Genomic DNA, 16730 nt, shown 5'->3' with positions numbered 1-16730 from the left:
AATTTTGTATGCAAAAGCATTGAAGTTGGTTATCATCTATCGCCGAATATTCCAAACGTTCAGTAGGTCTTTATGCATGTGTATGCGTGAGCACATTCTTAAGCTATGCAAATTAACAGGTGCAGACGAATTTGCGCGCCATTTACTTTTGCCTTTGTATTAGTGTCTTTAGTTTGGCTTGTGCAAATGAAAAATGTGAGGTACACTTTTTGAATGCTGTGCCGACATCTTCTCATTCTTTCACCAACCGCCAAAAGCGTAGCATCAACTTATTTGTTCACATTATCTATCGTACATTTTATATTCGACGCACATTTTTTTTTTCAAGAAATTTCTATCAGTAGATTTAAATTGCCAAAATTTTAAGACGAACTCCCAATAAAATAAATTTGGTTGAGCGAAAAATAAGTTGTGTTACGTACTGTTTTTATATTGTCTTTTAAATCGTATAAATGTGTTAAAATAAAGGCGAATTTTTAAGAAAGAATTAATTCCGAATATCGCTTGAAAAAAAATATAGCGGTTCCATCGAGCAAAGGTCAATCAAGTCAAGGTTAATCGTTCAGGCATCATTGGTTGCATTTTGTAACAATTTTAACACAAGCAAAATGAATTTTCAATTACCGATCCACCTAATTGTATGTATTTCTTTCGTTTTGAATTTTCATACTCTTTTTTTTTGCATTAAAATCATAAAACTAACAAAATTCTGTATTATTTTACAGTATGCCCAGCCAGGCATACCACAACAAGAACTCGCGGAGATAACCATTCAATACATGAATCCAACATTTACCGAACCGCCTGTGGATCCCATACTTCGAAATCAATATGAGACTGATGATCCGTTATATTACCCGGTGCATAACTCTTTAACGGTACTCAACTACCCGGATTACCAATACCAAGTTAATATACAATTTGCAAATTTTGATGAAATTCAATCAACGCTTGAAAGTCACGGTATAAATATCAAAGTAATAAAATTAAGATTTGGAAATTATAGCGATTCCAATAAAATAAGTCTATTCATGAATTTGGCATGGTATCACTGTAAAAATGTGAAAGAATTATACCTCTATAGCGAGAGTACACATGACCATCTTGGTTTGAATAACATATCGACTTGGTTTTTGGTTAGCCAGACATTGCCTTTCACAAAGCTGGAACATTTACATTTAGAATGCTTGAGTGACTGTGTTTGCGGCGAAATTGGCTACAAAGATAGAATACTTGATCTTCTATTGAAATCCAAACATAAAAACATATCGAAACTCACGATGCGCCGCTTTCATCTAGAGACAAAAGGTTTCGAGATAATTGCAACCAGACTGCCGAGTCTAAAGGTGTTACATTATCATGGAATAAACGGTTGGGATAGAGATCATGGATGGTTCGATCAAAATGTTTGCGATTATGATATATTGGCCACACTCAAGCAGCTAGAGGAACTTGACATTCAAGATTATCGCTGGTTTGAAGCCGTTCGCTTCATTCACGGGTTAGCGGTAAATGCTCCTGCCATCGAAAAGCTGACGCTTAAGAGACTAATGGGTCCTTATTTGGAGCCCGAACAGGACATTTTAAACAGCATCGGATATATGCAAAACATCAAAAGTTTGAAAATGTCAACATTTCAACAATTAGATACCATTGACTTCGGCGCCATCGCATGGAGATCGGACATCAGAGAATTAGAGTTTGATATTGTGCAACCTGAAAACCACTTTACAACCAGACTATTGAACATACTACAAGAGGCTCGTCCACTGAGAAGAATAACTGTTAATGAATTGGACGGTTTTGGCGAACATCCCATCGATGATAGCCTTAGATACTCGCGGTTTTTTAACGAACGTAAACCAAGTAGACTGAATGGACTCTGATTGCTTGTGATTTAATAAGTAACAGACCATATTTTTTAAACATTTTTTGCATACATTTTTTTATAAATCGTATATCAAGAGTATCTCCATTCAAATTACCACTATGTATAGGTAAATTTTAAATACAAAGAAATTTGTAAAAGTCGTTTAAGTAGAATAAGAGTCAAGTCAAGTCCAAAAATTAAATATAAATAAGAAGAAAACCATCAGTTTTTTCCTTTTATACACATATATATTTGAAAATCATTTAGCATGAATTTTGAGCTTCTGATCTGTACGGTAAGTTTCAATAAATATAGCATAACTTCAGCTGGAACTTCTTTTTAAAATGTTCAATATTTTTATCGAGAACAAAAAATTGCAATGTTACCAACATTACGTTCTTTTCAAATTGACTTAAGGAATTTATTGGAAAAGATGATATTTTTTTCATTCAAAATGAAGACAAGAGATTATATTTCATATGGATAACAACTAATGATTCATTAGTAATGAACTGATAGGTAATGACTATATTCAATTGAACTAATGGACATTCCGGCAAGTTTCTTGAACGTGTTTGGAATCGCAGATTTATTAATAAAATTATTTGTGATGTGATTTGTAAATTTTATTTTAAATAATCACATATATAGAAAATGCTCATTGTTATTGCAATTCTTAACAGTTTTTCAGTTTTTTTCTTGTTCAAAAGCACACATCTTTTGAAGAAAAAAAAACACAATGGGTAATGCTGTGATGTCATGTATTCATCGACCATTCGAATGATGATTGCCACGTTTCATGATGCAATGCGTACATATTTCTTGATTCTAATCGGCGAATTGGCTGGTGTTGATCCGCCGTCCAATGTAGAAAATGGATGTTCATTTCTACCATTTTACACGCCGTTTTGTCCATCGCACGTACCGATTCAATGTGTTTGTCGAATCCCAATCATGTTTGGCCAAATACGTTTCAATTCCGTTGTTCATGTGTAAAGAAATCTATTCTTTTGCAACACACATTAAACTCAAATGAAAGGAACCAATTGTATAAAAAAGACACTGGCACACAGCCACCAACTGTCAAATGTCATACACATTCGAAATACGTTTCGGGTCCGAAAATGTTCTTAATTTTAATTTAAATAACGCAAATTTCCCACCAAACGGATTGTTTTTTTTTATTACTGAGCAACAAATGAATCGTTACAATTTAAAACTTAACGTATTGGGCTGTGTTTACATTATTAATAACGAAATGGTATTGGAAGTGAATGAAACAAAGTCATTCCATTGGAATTCGTACATTTTGTTTGAAACTATGCACATAATCTCCGTTATTTTAGACACGAAAATGACCACCAAAATGGGTTAAAGCGTTAAATTTTTTAACTGGGTTGGAAAATCAACACGTTTTTTTCAAATGTAATTTACGTAGAATATGTATACTCTACAGATTATTCTCTTTGTAGATTATTCAAAAGTGCAAAATTAGAGTCCAATTGCCACTCAAAACCTTGTCTGAAGTTGGAATGAATAAAATGTCCAAATGTGTCTATTCTCAATAAAAATTACCATAAAAATTCCATACAATTCTCGGTATTTTGATACAATTTCTGGTGGTTTTAATATATTATACAACAACAATTCTATATAAAAAATGTCGTGTTCCGCTTTGATATAACAACCATTCTGTACGTTGTTTTTATTCTAGAGCGTTCATTTACAAAATGTAGATTATGTATCAAAGTAATCTCCATACCAACCCAGCTTTTTAACGAATTTTGTTCGATAATTATCACACACATGTTGCATCAAATCCAGTTGAACTTTTCGTGTGCCACTCATAAACGGTTCATTGTAATAATAAATGTTATCAAATGATAACTAATTGTATGTCAATTCGATTTGAATACATCACACAAAAAAATATGCGGTCAAATCAAATGAAGATGTGGTTATTCAGTAGTGTGCGGTCATATTTTCATCATTTTTATAACTTTGTGTTCTAGAATTGACCGCAAATTTCCGCATTCATAGCACATTTGACCGCACACAGTGTCAAAATGATGAATATATGACTAAACACTACTTAATAACCGCATCTTCATTCGATTTGATCGCATATTTTTTGTGTGATGAAAGCGCATTGTGTGAGTATATAAACATGTCATACGTCCTGTCTTATATCAAGTCGCGTCGTATGTCAAACGCGATACCTCTTATAAAAAATATAAATAAATAGCACATACGTGTTTATACTGTCATCTGACAATACGTAAACAAATTTGGTAAACCAATTCAATCAGCTCAAGTCATCGATTTCAGTGTTGTGCTTCAAAATTTAATACAAAAAAAACAGCAATAATCTTTAGAGACAATTGGAACAAACAAAGAAAAAATTGAGGTTATCATTCGTAAATGATAAGACAACGACACAAAAGATGAAATCGTATCGTTCAATAAAAGTATTTTATTTTTGATGAATGCACTATTCAATAAGGGCATTCCACTTTATTCGAATTACTTCCATCGATTGACAATGACCGCTGTGTGTTTGAAAGACGAAATTGTTCAATTTAAAAATTGTCGCTTAATTCGTAATCATCAAATCGTTGATGATTATTTATGGATACAAAATGGTAAAATTATCAATCCAGAGCCGATATTTTTTGACCAAAAAATTGGATCACATCGACAAATTGACTGTAATGGTGCAATAATCGCACCAGGGTTCATTGACATTCAAATAAATGGTTTGTTATTCCGGTTTTCTTTTGATAAACATATTTGAATTTAATCAATATTCTTATCTCTCTCGTTGAACAGGTGGTTTTGGTATTGATTTCACGAACAATACAACAAACGTCGAAGCGGGCATTGAAAAAGTGGCAAAAGGTCTCTTGGCTCACGGTGTTACATCATTTTGTCCGACACTAGTAACCTCATTACCCAAAATATATCATGACATACTTCCACGTTTTAAAAAAACAAATGGCGGAGACAGTGGCGCAAATATTTTGGGCGTTCATTTAGAGGGACCATTTATTGATCGTAGCAAAAAAGGTGCTCATGAGCTGGAATGCATTCGAGATTTTGATAATGTACGTGAGTTCCATTTGGGGAAAATTTTATCATATATACTTTTTTTGTAATTCGAATCGTTTGTTTATTGTGTCAAAAGGGAATTTCGACGGTTCTTGAGACATACGGATCACTAGACAATGTTGCCATTATAACATTAGCTCCAGAAAAGCAAAATGCTTTGGAAGTAATTGAAGAGTTAACTGCCAGAAATATTACTGTATCCGTTGGTCATTCAACAGCCAATTTGACAAACGGAGAAGCAGCTTTTAAGAAAGGTTCAAAGTTAATTACACACTTGTTCAACGCAATGCTACCGGTATGGAGACTTTACTATGACTGAGTTTTATTTCAATAAATGGCTGTAAATATCGTGTATAATTTAATAATGTACACACAAAAGCCAAGTAAATACAGCCATTCATTTGGAAACAAAATCTAGTAACGTCGAAATTATGAGCACACATCTGATTTTACTTGAACTTTGAAAATAATGGTATTTGACTTTTTTTACAGTTTCATCATCGTGATCCAGGTTTGGTTGGATTATTGACATCCGATCAATTGCCCAAATCACAAACGGTTTACTATGGAATTATTGCAGACGGTATACATACACATCCAGCTGCCTTAAGAATTGCATATCGTGCAAATAGAGACGGTTTAATCTTGGTGACCGATGCTGTTTCACCGCTTGGACTATCGGATGGTGATAAATACATTCACAAATGTGTATAAGTTGAATTTAATCAGTTATTATCTCTCTCATTGAACAGGTGAACATCGCATAGGGCAATTACGTGTTCGAATTGAAAAAAATATGGCACGAATCGCCGGAACTGAAACACTATGCGGTAGTATTGCCTCAATGGACGAATGTGTGCGAACTTTCAAAAAATCAACAGGTAACTACAGATTATCAATTAAATTCTTATTTTCAATATTTAATTATTTTGAGCATAGTTTTGTGAATGGCATAGAAAAGAGGATTCGAATTAGAGGTGTTCAGATTGCGGATATTCGGTGTTTTTTGAAAATATAAAATAATCGAATTTTTCTCTACCAACCAAATTCTCTAATTTTCTACAGTTTTTTGTTTTTGTCGTAAATTGATTATTTTGTTTGTTTTTTTTTCTATGCCATTCTAGGCTGTTCCACTATATTTGCAATCGAAGCTGCCACATTACATCCTGCAAAATGCTTGAATATTGAAAATTCAAAGGGAACGTTAGATTTTGGTGCTGATGCTGACTTCATAATGCTAAATGACGACTTGACCGTGCTATCAACATGGATTGCCGGCAAACAAGTATATTCTAAGACACCTTAATCCGACACATTTTGTTTACAATCGATTCTATGTACAATTGTACATTGTATGCGAAAGAAAATCATGTTGAATTCATTTTGTATGAATTTTGAATAAATATCCGTTTTATTTCCATTTTTATAAAGAAAGAAAAATCTGTTGAATTACATCATTGAATCAATTTGCTTATACAAATAAAATAAAACGTAATTATGAATGAAATAAATTTAAGCATTTTTTGTTTTCATTTTTGGATACAGACACATTCAGATTATTATCTTTTGACATATGGTTCAAGAGTTAACATTAATGAGTGTTTTTTTTTAAATGTTGTTGTCTGAATTGATAGCAGAGAGTTGTTGAGAGGATGCACATTGTGAAAAGGAATTCTGTAGCCACGACATACAATTGGAAAACAAAAAGAGAGAGAGAGAAAACGAAAAACAAAGTTCATGATTTGGTTAGATTTCCATTGTTTATTTTCTTTGAAATTGAATGATGTAAAAAGAATTTTGCAAAATGCTATACATTTGTGAATATGGTAGTTTATTCCTCTTCTTCTTCTTCTTCTGTTGGCACGGAAATTGCGATATGGAAATGGTGAAAAAAAGAAAGAAAAATTAAATTAGTTTTTAATTCAAATATCTGAGCAAATAGATTTTTTTCTTCTAAATTTACCTTCTTCCTCCTCCTCTTCTTCTTCTTCCTCTTCTATTGAGTTGAAACATGAAACGAAGAGAAAAATTAGATATACAAATTTTCGTCGATTTTGGCTATAGTTCAAAATAAAAGCGATACCCACCTTCTTCTTCCTCTTCTGCAAAATTGAAGCGAGTGCATGGAATTGAAATACGTAAAAGAACGTAAAAAGGATAAAGAATTAGTATATATTTTTCGCATAAAATTTCTGAATAAAATCTTTCAATTTTCATGTCTTTAATTCTATGTTTCTAGATAGCAAAATAAAAAAAGGGTTGCGCAAAAGCAATGATTTTGACGCTGATTATTACCTTCTTCTTCTTCGTCCTCTTCTAAAATTGGTGAAATTGGGCCGAAATTGAATGTAATGAGAAAAAATGTGAATTAAAATTTTGAATTTTTTTTTTCCAATTTTGAATTTGTGTGGAAGAAATGTGATCTAATTTTTCCCATTTGCAAGCTTAAAGCGGAGAAAAGTTAGTTCGCAATCTCTTGCATATGAAATATGGCATTAAATGACCAAAGCCTTACCCTCTTCCTCTTCTTCGCCTGAGCAATTGAAATTATAGCAAAATAAAAAAGAAAAAAAATGCGAAAAAAAGTTTGGGAATAAATGCGTGTAAAAAGCAAATCGGAATTGTTGTGCGAATGAATTGTCATGTTTTAGCAAAATTCAGTGAAATTCAGCGATGTTTGGCTGTCACATGACCACTTACCTTCCACTTCTTCTACTTCTTCGACTTCCTCGGCTTCATCGTCGATTTCGACATCATCGGCCTTGGCATCTTCTTCACCTAAACCGTAAATGATCTCTCAATTAAAATGTTCCAATCAATGCGAAACAAATCGAGTGAACAAACCTTCTGGTGTTTCTGGATCGCCAGCTTTCTTGCCTGGTCGTTCACCGAACCATTTTGGAAGACGAGCTACAAAATGCGAATATGGTTTTAGAACACGATCTTCAATATTGATTAATCATTGGACAATTTGAAAAATTAACATTAGAAACTGAATGGGTTAATCAACGAAGAAAAAAAGTTTGAAGCGATGTGGTGGAATATGGATGTATGGTTTTGATTGAATTCGAATGTTATAGTTAGTGAAGAAAGACCGCAGATTAACCGCTTACCTTTTTGACGGCCACCGAATTGATCTTTTCTATCAGTCCAGGTCTTTTCGAGGTTTTCTTTGTAGTGTTCAACAATGCCCTGTTCGACATAAAACATAAACGAAAACAAATGGAAATTGGGACATTGTTAAAAGGTGATTAAGTGATTATGCTTAACGTAAATTTTGTCTTAGATGCATGCACAATATTGTCGTCTTCATTCGATCAACAATTGGGATTACGTGGCAACTGTGCTTAACTCATTTCAGCGAATTAATTTCGCGTATTGCCATGAACAGAAACAACGACATGGATAACATTTAGAACGAAAATGAGTAGGGAGAGTACGCGGCATATATCAGTATGAAACAAAGTTAAATACGAATACACTTAATTCGATGTTTCGCCCACCTTTTGTGCGTTTCATAAAAAAGTCATTTTTTTCTTGCCACCGTTTATTTGCCAATTCAGATGTAATCGTTGTGTATCCCTTTCAAAATTATTCGCGATTTAATATCATTTGATTTCGCAGCAATAAAAAATTTTTAAAAAAAATGTAACAAAAAAAATGGCCAACTTACACCTTCAAAGAGTTTCTTCTTGTCGTCGTATGAGCGGGTATCTACACGTCGTTCATATTTGGAGGCGACTTGAATCTTTGGCTGTGTATGATTAAAAAAGAAGTGAGAGAAAGAAACGGAAAAAAGTTAAGAATTAGTTTCAAATTAAGTGCAATGATTAGATGTGGGGTTGCATCACATTTAGGAATCCACGTACTGGGTATTTGCCTGTCAAAGCTTCTGGATCTAGACCCTTCTTCAAAGCCTTGTGTCGGAGTTGTTGCTTTTGTCTTTCTTTCAATTCCTTCAAGTCATAGTCCTGACGCTTTTGCCGTTCTTCCAAATCGTACTTTTCGGTTTCCAATTTAACAATCAATTCCCAAAGTTCGATGGCCTTCTTGCGGAGAATATCTTCGCCCAAACCTTCGACTTCCAATGGTTTGATACGGAACGACAATGAGATTTTCTTTTCTTCTTCCAATTGTTCTTTGGTCTTGTTGCGTTCAATAGCGCTGCCCGACAAACCGAGGGCGCCTTCTTTCTTTTGAATGGTGAAGTTTGGTCCCTTCTTGTCCTTGTCCTTCATGGCTTGAAGCATGGCTTGGCGTTTCTTTTCGGCCTCTTCCAAACGTTGACGCTTTTCTTCAATGTCACGTTGTTTCTTCTCTTCGATTTCACGAACACGACGCTCTTCTTCTTCCTTCTTACGTTGGGCCATACGTTGTTCTTCTTCGGCACGGGTCACCTTACGTTTAGCTTGTTTTTCCTTGAGTGTTTTCAACTCGACCTCTTCCTTGGCACGTTGTTTACGCCATTCCGAAATGTAATCCTTCAACTGATCATCGAGATCGCTGCGTTTTTGATCTTGACGCTTGACAAATTCTGGATCTCCGGAATCTCTGTTTTAATCAATCAATAGACATAACACATTTTTACCAATGATTTCGAATACGATTACACGTCTACGGACAATTTCTGATTAAGGAAATCCCACAGACAATTCTTCTAATCCAAATTTTGTTTCGATTTGATCGGTTTTTTTATGGAAAAGTTTGGGTGAGCCGTTTTCAATTACTTCTTCTTAATATTAGCTAAAAAAAAAATCTGTAAATAACCAAATTTTTCATGCACTTTTTTTCCTGAAACAAATTTAGAGTGATTGCAGGCTCACCCCTACTTAACATCGATTATTTTATATCTATTTTTTATTTCGATATTTAGACTAATTTAAATTGAAAGCTTAATCACATTAAATGCAACTTATTCTAAAACACCCAAATCCATTCATTTGCTGGGGGCTTAAGCATGCAGACAATTTTGGTGTATGTGTACATATAAATATGTGTGTTTTTCTTTGTTTGTGCTTATATTTGCAATCTTATTTTATTGTTAACTTATTTTTTAAATTTTCAATCGAATTTAGGTGCAAAATCATCGAACTAAAACAGATTTGCTGATCACAATTGGGTGTTAGAGTGTCAAATTTGCCAAATGAAAAAAAAAACAAGTGCTTATTTTGCGTCCAAAGAATATTCGTTCATGTAAAAAAATGTTTTTGTTTCTGTCCAAAATGGAATTTTGAGTTTTATGTAAAATGGTTAAAAAAAATGTGTGCTCTTAAAAAAAAGGTGGAGATTTTTCGGTCGCATTTTTTTTTTGTGTATGGCCGTGAGTGAAAAAAATCGTATATACAAATTTTGATAGAAAAAAGAATATAATAGAGAGATTCACATTATATTCGACCAAAAACTCCAAATAAAAAAAAGTTAAAAAAACCTTGTAAAAATATTTTCAATTAGAAGCAAGTTGTTTTCCAAAATTGTTGTGTTTGTTTTGTTGATTAACGTTATTTGTTGTTTTTGAAAAAAAAAATGCTTAACAATTTTTTATGTGTGTGTGTGAGAGAGAGAGCACCAAAAACTTACTCGGTTTTTGTAACAGTCCTGCCAAGATAAACGGCATCGCCAAATTCAAAGTGTGTTCACAGGATATGATCATGATTTGATATGTATGTGTTTGTGGGTATTTGAAGTATTCGTAAATACGTATTGCAGGATACGATCGAATGAATCGAGAGTGATATTTTTGGTTTGGATAAAAGAGAATAATGTTTTTGGACGATGTCGCATTGGACAAAAACATTTGATTTTTTTTGGTTTTTTTGTTTGATCGGGGAGGGTAAAACAGAGTTTTAACAAAAAAACAGCAAAAAACGACAATTGTCACGGGAACAAAAAAAAGAAGAGAAAAAGAAAATAGAAAAATATGCAATAAAATAAATTAACAAACCTTTATGTGATCATTACAAACTACCACAAATTTTTTTTTTTTCGAACTATTTGTTTGAACAAGCCTAAATGCATGTGATCGATATCGATTTAAAGTTATAGCTAAATGTTTGAAAATAAATGAATTGATATTCTATGTTAAACTACGTCGCGCTGATTTTGATTTCATTTTTACCTTGGAACTATTTTTAGCTACCGTTACAAAATCTCTTCAAAGAATCTAATTTCCAAAACAACTCACTAATCCACAACGAACAAAGTAAAAAAAAAACGGTTTTCTTGAAACGGTGCAAAGCACAACATAACTACAATTCTACTGTCTAAATGATATATCCTTCATTGTTTCAATTTGAAAATCAAATTTTAAAAATTCTTTTCGAAATAGTTGATTATTTAATAAGTGATCAAAATTGAGTGACACTGGACAATGGCACACTTACTTCCTGTAAAATGAAAAAGAAAGAAGAAAATAACCACATTTAATATCGAATAACTTTTGATTGTTTAAGCTATGCGAGCAATTTGGCTCGAAAGCGCCGTTAGTTTGCCTTGAGCATATTGCAGTTAAAACGTTATTTTTATTGTTATATGCATCTCTCGGTTGACAATAGTTGTGCGCGCGTGTGTGTGCATCACACACCGCTCACAATTGTTCAGTCGAATTATTTTTAATATTGCTGCAAAGCAGTGTAAAGTAAAACATTTTTAGTTGTTGTCTGTCAAACGACATGACGGATTGCATTTTTTTTTAAAATCATTTATAAATTAGTGTCAAGTTCTTGAAATCATCATAATTTATTTTGAGTTGTGAGCATCGACTTGGCCTTGTTCATGATTCGCGTGATTGCCGAAAAAAGAAGCAACTGTAACGCTATATACAAGTAGACAAAGTAATAGACATACGCGAATAAAGAATAAAAATAATCAAGAAATTTACCCGAGCGAAACATAGTCAGACGCTGTGTATGAATTTGAAAACAAAAACAAAGAGATTGAAAAAGAAAAGGATTCGAATTCTACGAAAATGATATGTACAATATTTACATTGCAAATGCAAAATAAAAAAGATGAAATAGAAAGACGATGATCAACTACTACATTCGGCACAAAAGTCAATATTTACAAGAAACTCATCTAAGAGATATCTAAGAGATATGTGTTTGTGTGTGTTAGAGAGAGAGAAATCTCTTTCAAATGCCAACAAATTACTAGTTAAACTGGTTAGAATTGTGCTGATTACTTCGACCAAATTAAAAAAGAAAAGCGATTGCCTCAAAATTCGAATTATTCGGAACCACTTACGTTTCGTGAACTTCTTCGACGACCTCCTCTTCGGATCTTTGGATGGGAATTGAATGGTTTTGAAGGGGAAAAAATTGTAGAAAAATTAGTCATCAATTTATCCGTAATTTTCTTAAAAAGTTAGCCAAAAAACCAGAGGAATGGAAAACAATGAACAGAAATTTAAATCACGTCTACAAAGGGATCAAAGTCCCAACATAAAAATAATTCAACAAATTTAACGAACGAAAAAAAAAATAAACTTAAAAATGATAAAAATAACATTTATTCTATCACGAAGGTGAATAATTTTGTTTTTATTTCGAAAGATACTTACGTGTATTCTTCATCGTCAGACATGGTGAAAGGGTTTTTTTAAGACCTAGAATATGAGTGAAAATATGTGAGCAATAAGAAAAAAAAAATTGTTTCGAGAAAATGTTCTTCTTCTGAAATCAGCTTAACGATTTGGAATGAATAAAAACAATTTGACAGATCAATCGGTCGAAAAAGAAATAGAATCGTTGCCATTTCACAATGGCTATTTTCATCTCAGCCAACGGAGCATACATTTTTTATTATAGAAAAACACCCACATGTATTTGCTGACTGTTCAAAAAGGAATGCGTTCTGTAATCAAGCGAGGGATTGACACAAAGCAACACCATCGCGCCGAACACCAGTTTCAGATCGAGTGAACGAGAGAGAGAGGAAAAGTGTATGTGTCGAGAGAAAAATAAACGAGAAAAATAGAACTGAAAAGTGAAAATGTGAAACATGTTTGTTTGTGTGTCGCGCGCTTACGATAATAATCACGAAGTGTTTTCTATTTCTTTCATTCTTCGCCTGTTGATTTTATGCAATCAGTTCTGGGAGCGGTTCAACATCTCTATCTCGCTTTCTTTCGACATCATTCGCACCATACACTTTTATATAACATCAAAACATCCTTTTCTAATAATTTTGGCCCGTTGATGCCACTTCGCTTTTTGTGGGAAGTTCTCACACTGTGTTTTTCGACCGTCTATATTTAGAATGCGTATCGTGTCACAGTTTTAGTATGTGTTGTCGGTGAAAATTTTTGTTATTGAAGTTGAAAATGAACTAATCGCGCAGCGCCCACGCGAAAAATATCATTTTTTATGTTTTTTTCGTTCGTTTCCATAAAATGGTTCGTTCCATATTTCGACATTTTCACCGAACTAAGTCCTAGTTCATGCAAATATCGAAGGCGAGATGAAAGCTATTTTGTTGCCACTTTCGAGCGCACACACCATTGAACATTGCAAGGGCGATAGAGAGCCTGTATTTTCCGAATTAATTTTCTCAGGGAAATTGATAAAATGTTGGGCATTTGTTCAAATATTTGACACTTTCAGTGAAATGAATGCATTCAATTGCTTTAATGAATTTATGCAAATAGGAAAAAGCATTCGCGTTGCGCACGCTCATTGTCTCTAAAGCTGATGTGATGGCCAATGATCGGCACAAAGATCGAAAATATTTTTAAACCGTATATTTTGTTCAATTTTGATTGGGCCCGAATGGACGACACAAAAGTGAAAATTTGAACCATCAACTAATTCGGTGTTTCTCTTGCTTTTCCCTTTATTTCTATTTTATCGTGTAGATGTTTTTGAAATGTGTATGTTCGAGACGGTGTCTCTCTCACATTTAGCTAAGATCGCACCAAAACAGGACCGAGGCGCATAAGCGAAAAATTGGCTACATCACAAAAATAGAAAATGTGCTCGCCACTAAACGCACCAACATGAATTGATATTGAGAGAGCTGAGGCGTATGAGTGTTTTTATGTATGTGTGTATATATTTATATGTCTGTGTATGATATATTGTGTGATTAACTAGACGACTTTGATGAAGAAAAAAAAAACATTTTGGAATCTTTTTTTTAACTCGAAGAAATTTCGTAGTTCGATTGAACTATTTTCACTATTTCATTGGCCATTTTCAATTTATCAACTTTCATACACATTAATCAACACAACATCATGTCTTTTTAAAATTTCTAAAAATATTCTGCCGTAAAAAAAAATTCGCAGTTTGTGTGAAAAAAAACTTAAATGAATTTTTCCAACTGTTGTTACTTCGTTGATCACTTGATCCTTAAAGGTTCCAAAAAAAATTGAACACTTAAAAAGCTGCAGTTGATTTCACACACTTTGCACACAAAAAATTTATGTCATTTTCACTCTCGCCACTGAGTTTATTTTTTATTTCAAGAAAAAAAAATCATTAACCAAATTGAACTTTTCGTTCAACCAATTTTTTGTTCCACATTTAAAAAAAAACGAAATGCAGATCTCCAAACTGATAAAAGAAGTCGATAAACTTGTGTGGTTTGTTTTTCGTGGTTTCCATACTGAAGATGATGAAGAAGAAGTGGGAAAAAAGAGAATTGCAAAGTATTTGCTGATGAAATTAGAACTTACTTTACAAATCAGAAATTAAAAGAAAACGATCAGCAGACGTCGCCGAACCGATGCTGCGAGTGAACTAAAACTAACAGTGGCTAGAGCATCACCTAGTCGACGAGTTAAGCTCGACTCGGAAAAATCGGATTCACGCACACTGCCGCAAAATCGCCAACGTCGAGTTTTCAAAATCCCAATCTACTCTCGCTTTACACATCACCAGATCATTTATTATTTTCGGCTATTTCTGTATCATTCGCACTAAATGAAATCCATTCACCGTTTATATATATATGTATCGTTATATTTTTATTTTCAATATATGCGAGTGCGATATTACCTCATATCACACAGCCAGATGCTTTGTATGTTGAAAGAAAAAAGAGAAAGAGACCCGAAGCAAACAAAAAATAAAAAATAAAATAAAAAGGAGCACGGATTGGCACTCATGTGTCGTGAATATATACATATATACCGGATTGCACGGTCTTACATATTTTGAATCGGCTATATTTAAACACCAACTTTATTTATTTAGGCGAAAGCGCACATATTTCTCATTTGATTTGACTTTTTTACGTGGTTCACATTAAAATCGACCGAAAAAAAGACCGTATTCCATTGAGCAGTCGATTGTAGGCGGTGTTGTTCAAGAAAAAAGAAATATCGCATATATATATAATTTTCCATGAGTCTTTCTACATCAGGCAAAATCGATTCTTCTCAACACATTCACACAAAAACGAAAATTCATGAAACATGCATACATCCCACTAAATCGAGCGAAAAATTATTTAGATGTTTTTCTTCTTGCGTTCTTTTTTCTTCTTCTCGAAAGCGGTAGCGCTTAAAATCGCACTTAGAAAATAGAAAAATTAAAGAAACATATTTTCAAACACTTCGATTGGATAGGAAAATGTTTCATCAAAATACTTGAAATTCTGCAGGGAAAATTTGATCTTGAAAAAAATGCATTGATTTATTTAATTGAGTCTACCGCGAATGTTTGCGGTTCAAGTTGAAGATTTTGGTGCGGAAATAACATACATTCAATTGAACTTTAATAAAAATTCCCCAAAAATGTAGCCAATTCAAAGCTCGAGATATACCTTTGCTGGATGCCCTTAGATCACGTCCCGATTCGGCATTAAAATCTACAAATAGAAGAGCATTTCAATTTGTTTTCATATTTCGCTCGATTGCGGTTCTATTTTCATCGGTTCGGTTTATGTTACAAACAACATAGCCTTAGTCACCCAAAAACAACAACCGTTATTTCCTCACTACACATATTTGTGAATGTCAATTTTTTCCACAGACGGAATTTATCTCGAATATGTGTTAATAAAAGATGTAATTGAAAAATCGAACTAGTTTTTTTTTTCTTCAAAAAAACCTACAAGAAATAGGAAAATGCAAAAAAAACCATCAAAATATATATACGTTTTAAGAATTGACTAATTAATTTCGTGCAAATGTGTGTGACCTAGAAAAATTGTTTAAGAGTTTTTGGCCGATCGTGCGGCGCTTACAGGAATGTGAAGAAAAAATATGAAATGATGTGTGATTTTTTTTCATAAAAATCGACCAAAACAACACTCTGGCAATGGTTTGGCAATCGATCTGAAAAGTAACGTGATTGATGATTTGCAAGATAATATCTAATCAGCGAGACAGATTAATATGTCGGTGTAGATTTTTTGACGAAAATTCATTTAGCATTTTTTTAAAAATATAAAAGTATCCGAAGTGCATTGAGATGCTTTTACTACACATCAACTCTCGGTACTGGCTAATTTTATTTAATTCACAAATGAGACGAACAACGATAGGAAGAGTGCTGAAAAACTACGGTGTCGGTAGACGTGAAAATATTTCAAAAGCGTTTTACATTCGATGACGACGTAATTGTTTTTAAATCTACATGTTATGCCTTATTTTCAATGCCGAACCGCCGAGTTGAACGGATCTATTTTTCTTTTAAATTTGTTTCGACTTGGCATTGTTTTCTTTTTTTTTTATTCTCTCGACTAGTTGGAGCTTGTGTTCCAATTTTTTCGGTCTTAGAAAAAAAAAAACAATTTATGAATTGAAATA

At 33.2% G+C, this 16730-nt stretch overlaps 3 protein-coding genes across 25 annotated transcripts; 2 read left to right on the top strand and 1 right to left on the bottom strand.

The window, feature by feature from the left end:
• Positions 1–238: 238 nt before the first annotated feature.
• LOC116344288 lies at positions 239–2089 on the top strand. Its single transcript, XM_031772760.1, has 2 exons — positions 239–638; positions 726–2089. The coding sequence occupies exons 1-2, from the start codon at positions 609–611 to the stop codon at positions 1884–1886; spliced, it is 1191 nt and encodes a 396-aa protein (XP_031628620.1). The 5' UTR covers positions 239–608; the 3' UTR covers positions 1887–2089.
• A 1949-nt stretch (positions 2090–4038) lies between these two features.
• On the top strand, positions 4039–6489 carry LOC116344480 (N-acetylglucosamine-6-phosphate deacetylase). Its single transcript, XM_031773037.1, has 6 exons — positions 4039–4626; positions 4700–4974; positions 5055–5273; positions 5471–5663; positions 5731–5859; positions 6103–6489. The coding sequence occupies exons 1-6, from the start codon at positions 4353–4355 to the stop codon at positions 6282–6284; spliced, it is 1272 nt and encodes a 423-aa protein (XP_031628897.1). The 5' UTR covers positions 4039–4352; the 3' UTR covers positions 6285–6489.
• LOC116344481 (troponin T, skeletal muscle) lies at positions 6486–14743 on the bottom strand. 23 transcript variants are annotated; one of them, XM_031773039.1, is made up of 15 exons: positions 14652–14743; positions 12537–12581; positions 12217–12256; positions 10556–10573; positions 8830–9529; positions 8652–8732; positions 8482–8560; positions 7823–7888; positions 7679–7756; positions 7494–7511; positions 7274–7294; positions 7066–7080; positions 6942–6974; positions 6792–6832; positions 6486–6652 (listed from the first exon to the last, which is right to left on the bottom strand). In XM_031773039.1, the coding sequence occupies exons 2-14, from the start codon at positions 12547–12549 to the stop codon at positions 6810–6812; spliced, it is 1185 nt and encodes a 394-aa protein (XP_031628899.1). In that variant the 5' UTR covers positions 12550–12581; positions 14652–14743; the 3' UTR covers positions 6486–6652; positions 6792–6809. The 23 variants fall into 23 exon arrangements, with proteins under 23 accessions (XP_031628899.1, XP_031628898.1, XP_031628900.1 ...); XM_031773038.1 differs by lacking the exon at positions 8482–8560 and adding an exon at positions 8092–8170 and having other exon boundaries at positions 6589–6652; positions 14652–14742; XM_031773040.1 differs by lacking the exon at positions 8482–8560 and adding an exon at positions 8092–8170 and having other exon boundaries at positions 6589–6652; positions 7494–7505; positions 14652–14742.
• Between the last annotated feature and the right edge of the window lie 1987 nt (positions 14744–16730).

This window comes from Contarinia nasturtii, unplaced genomic scaffold (assembly GCF_009176525.2).
Source record: "Contarinia nasturtii isolate CC-2019 unplaced genomic scaffold, AAFC_CNas_1.1 Cnas_scaffold_1037, whole genome shotgun sequence".
Taxonomy (NCBI): domain Eukaryota; kingdom Metazoa; phylum Arthropoda; class Insecta; order Diptera; family Cecidomyiidae; genus Contarinia; species Contarinia nasturtii.
Note: the sequence above shows the minus strand (reverse complement) of the source record. Positions and strands in the feature narration are given on the sequence as shown.

Coding starts and splice junctions, on each gene's coding strand:
- LOC116344288 (XM_031772760.1), top strand. CDS start 609: ATGAATTTTCAATTACCGATCCACCTAATT. Junction 639..725: donor AATTACCGATCCACCTAATT/GTATGTATTTCT, acceptor ATTATTTTACAG/TATGCCCAGCCAGGCATACC.
- LOC116344480 (XM_031773037.1), top strand. CDS start 4,353: ATGAATGCACTATTCAATAAGGGCATTCCACTTTATTCGAATTACTTC. Junction 4,975..5,054: donor GCATTCGAGATTTTGATAAT/GTACGTGAGTTC, acceptor TTGTGTCAAAAG/GGAATTTCGACGGTTCTTGA. Junction 5,274..5,470: donor TGTTCAACGCAATGCTACCG/GTATGGAGACTT, acceptor CTTTTTTTACAG/TTTCATCATCGTGATCCAGG.
- LOC116344481 (XM_031773039.1), bottom strand. Junction 7,757..7,822: donor CGATCCAGAAACACCAGAAG/GTTTGTTCACTC, acceptor TTTACGGTTTAG/GTGAAGAAGATGCCAAGGCC. Junction 6,833..6,941: donor AGAAGAGGAGGAGGAAGAAG/GTAAATTTAGAA, acceptor CCGTGCCAACAG/AAGAAGAAGAAGAAGAGGAA.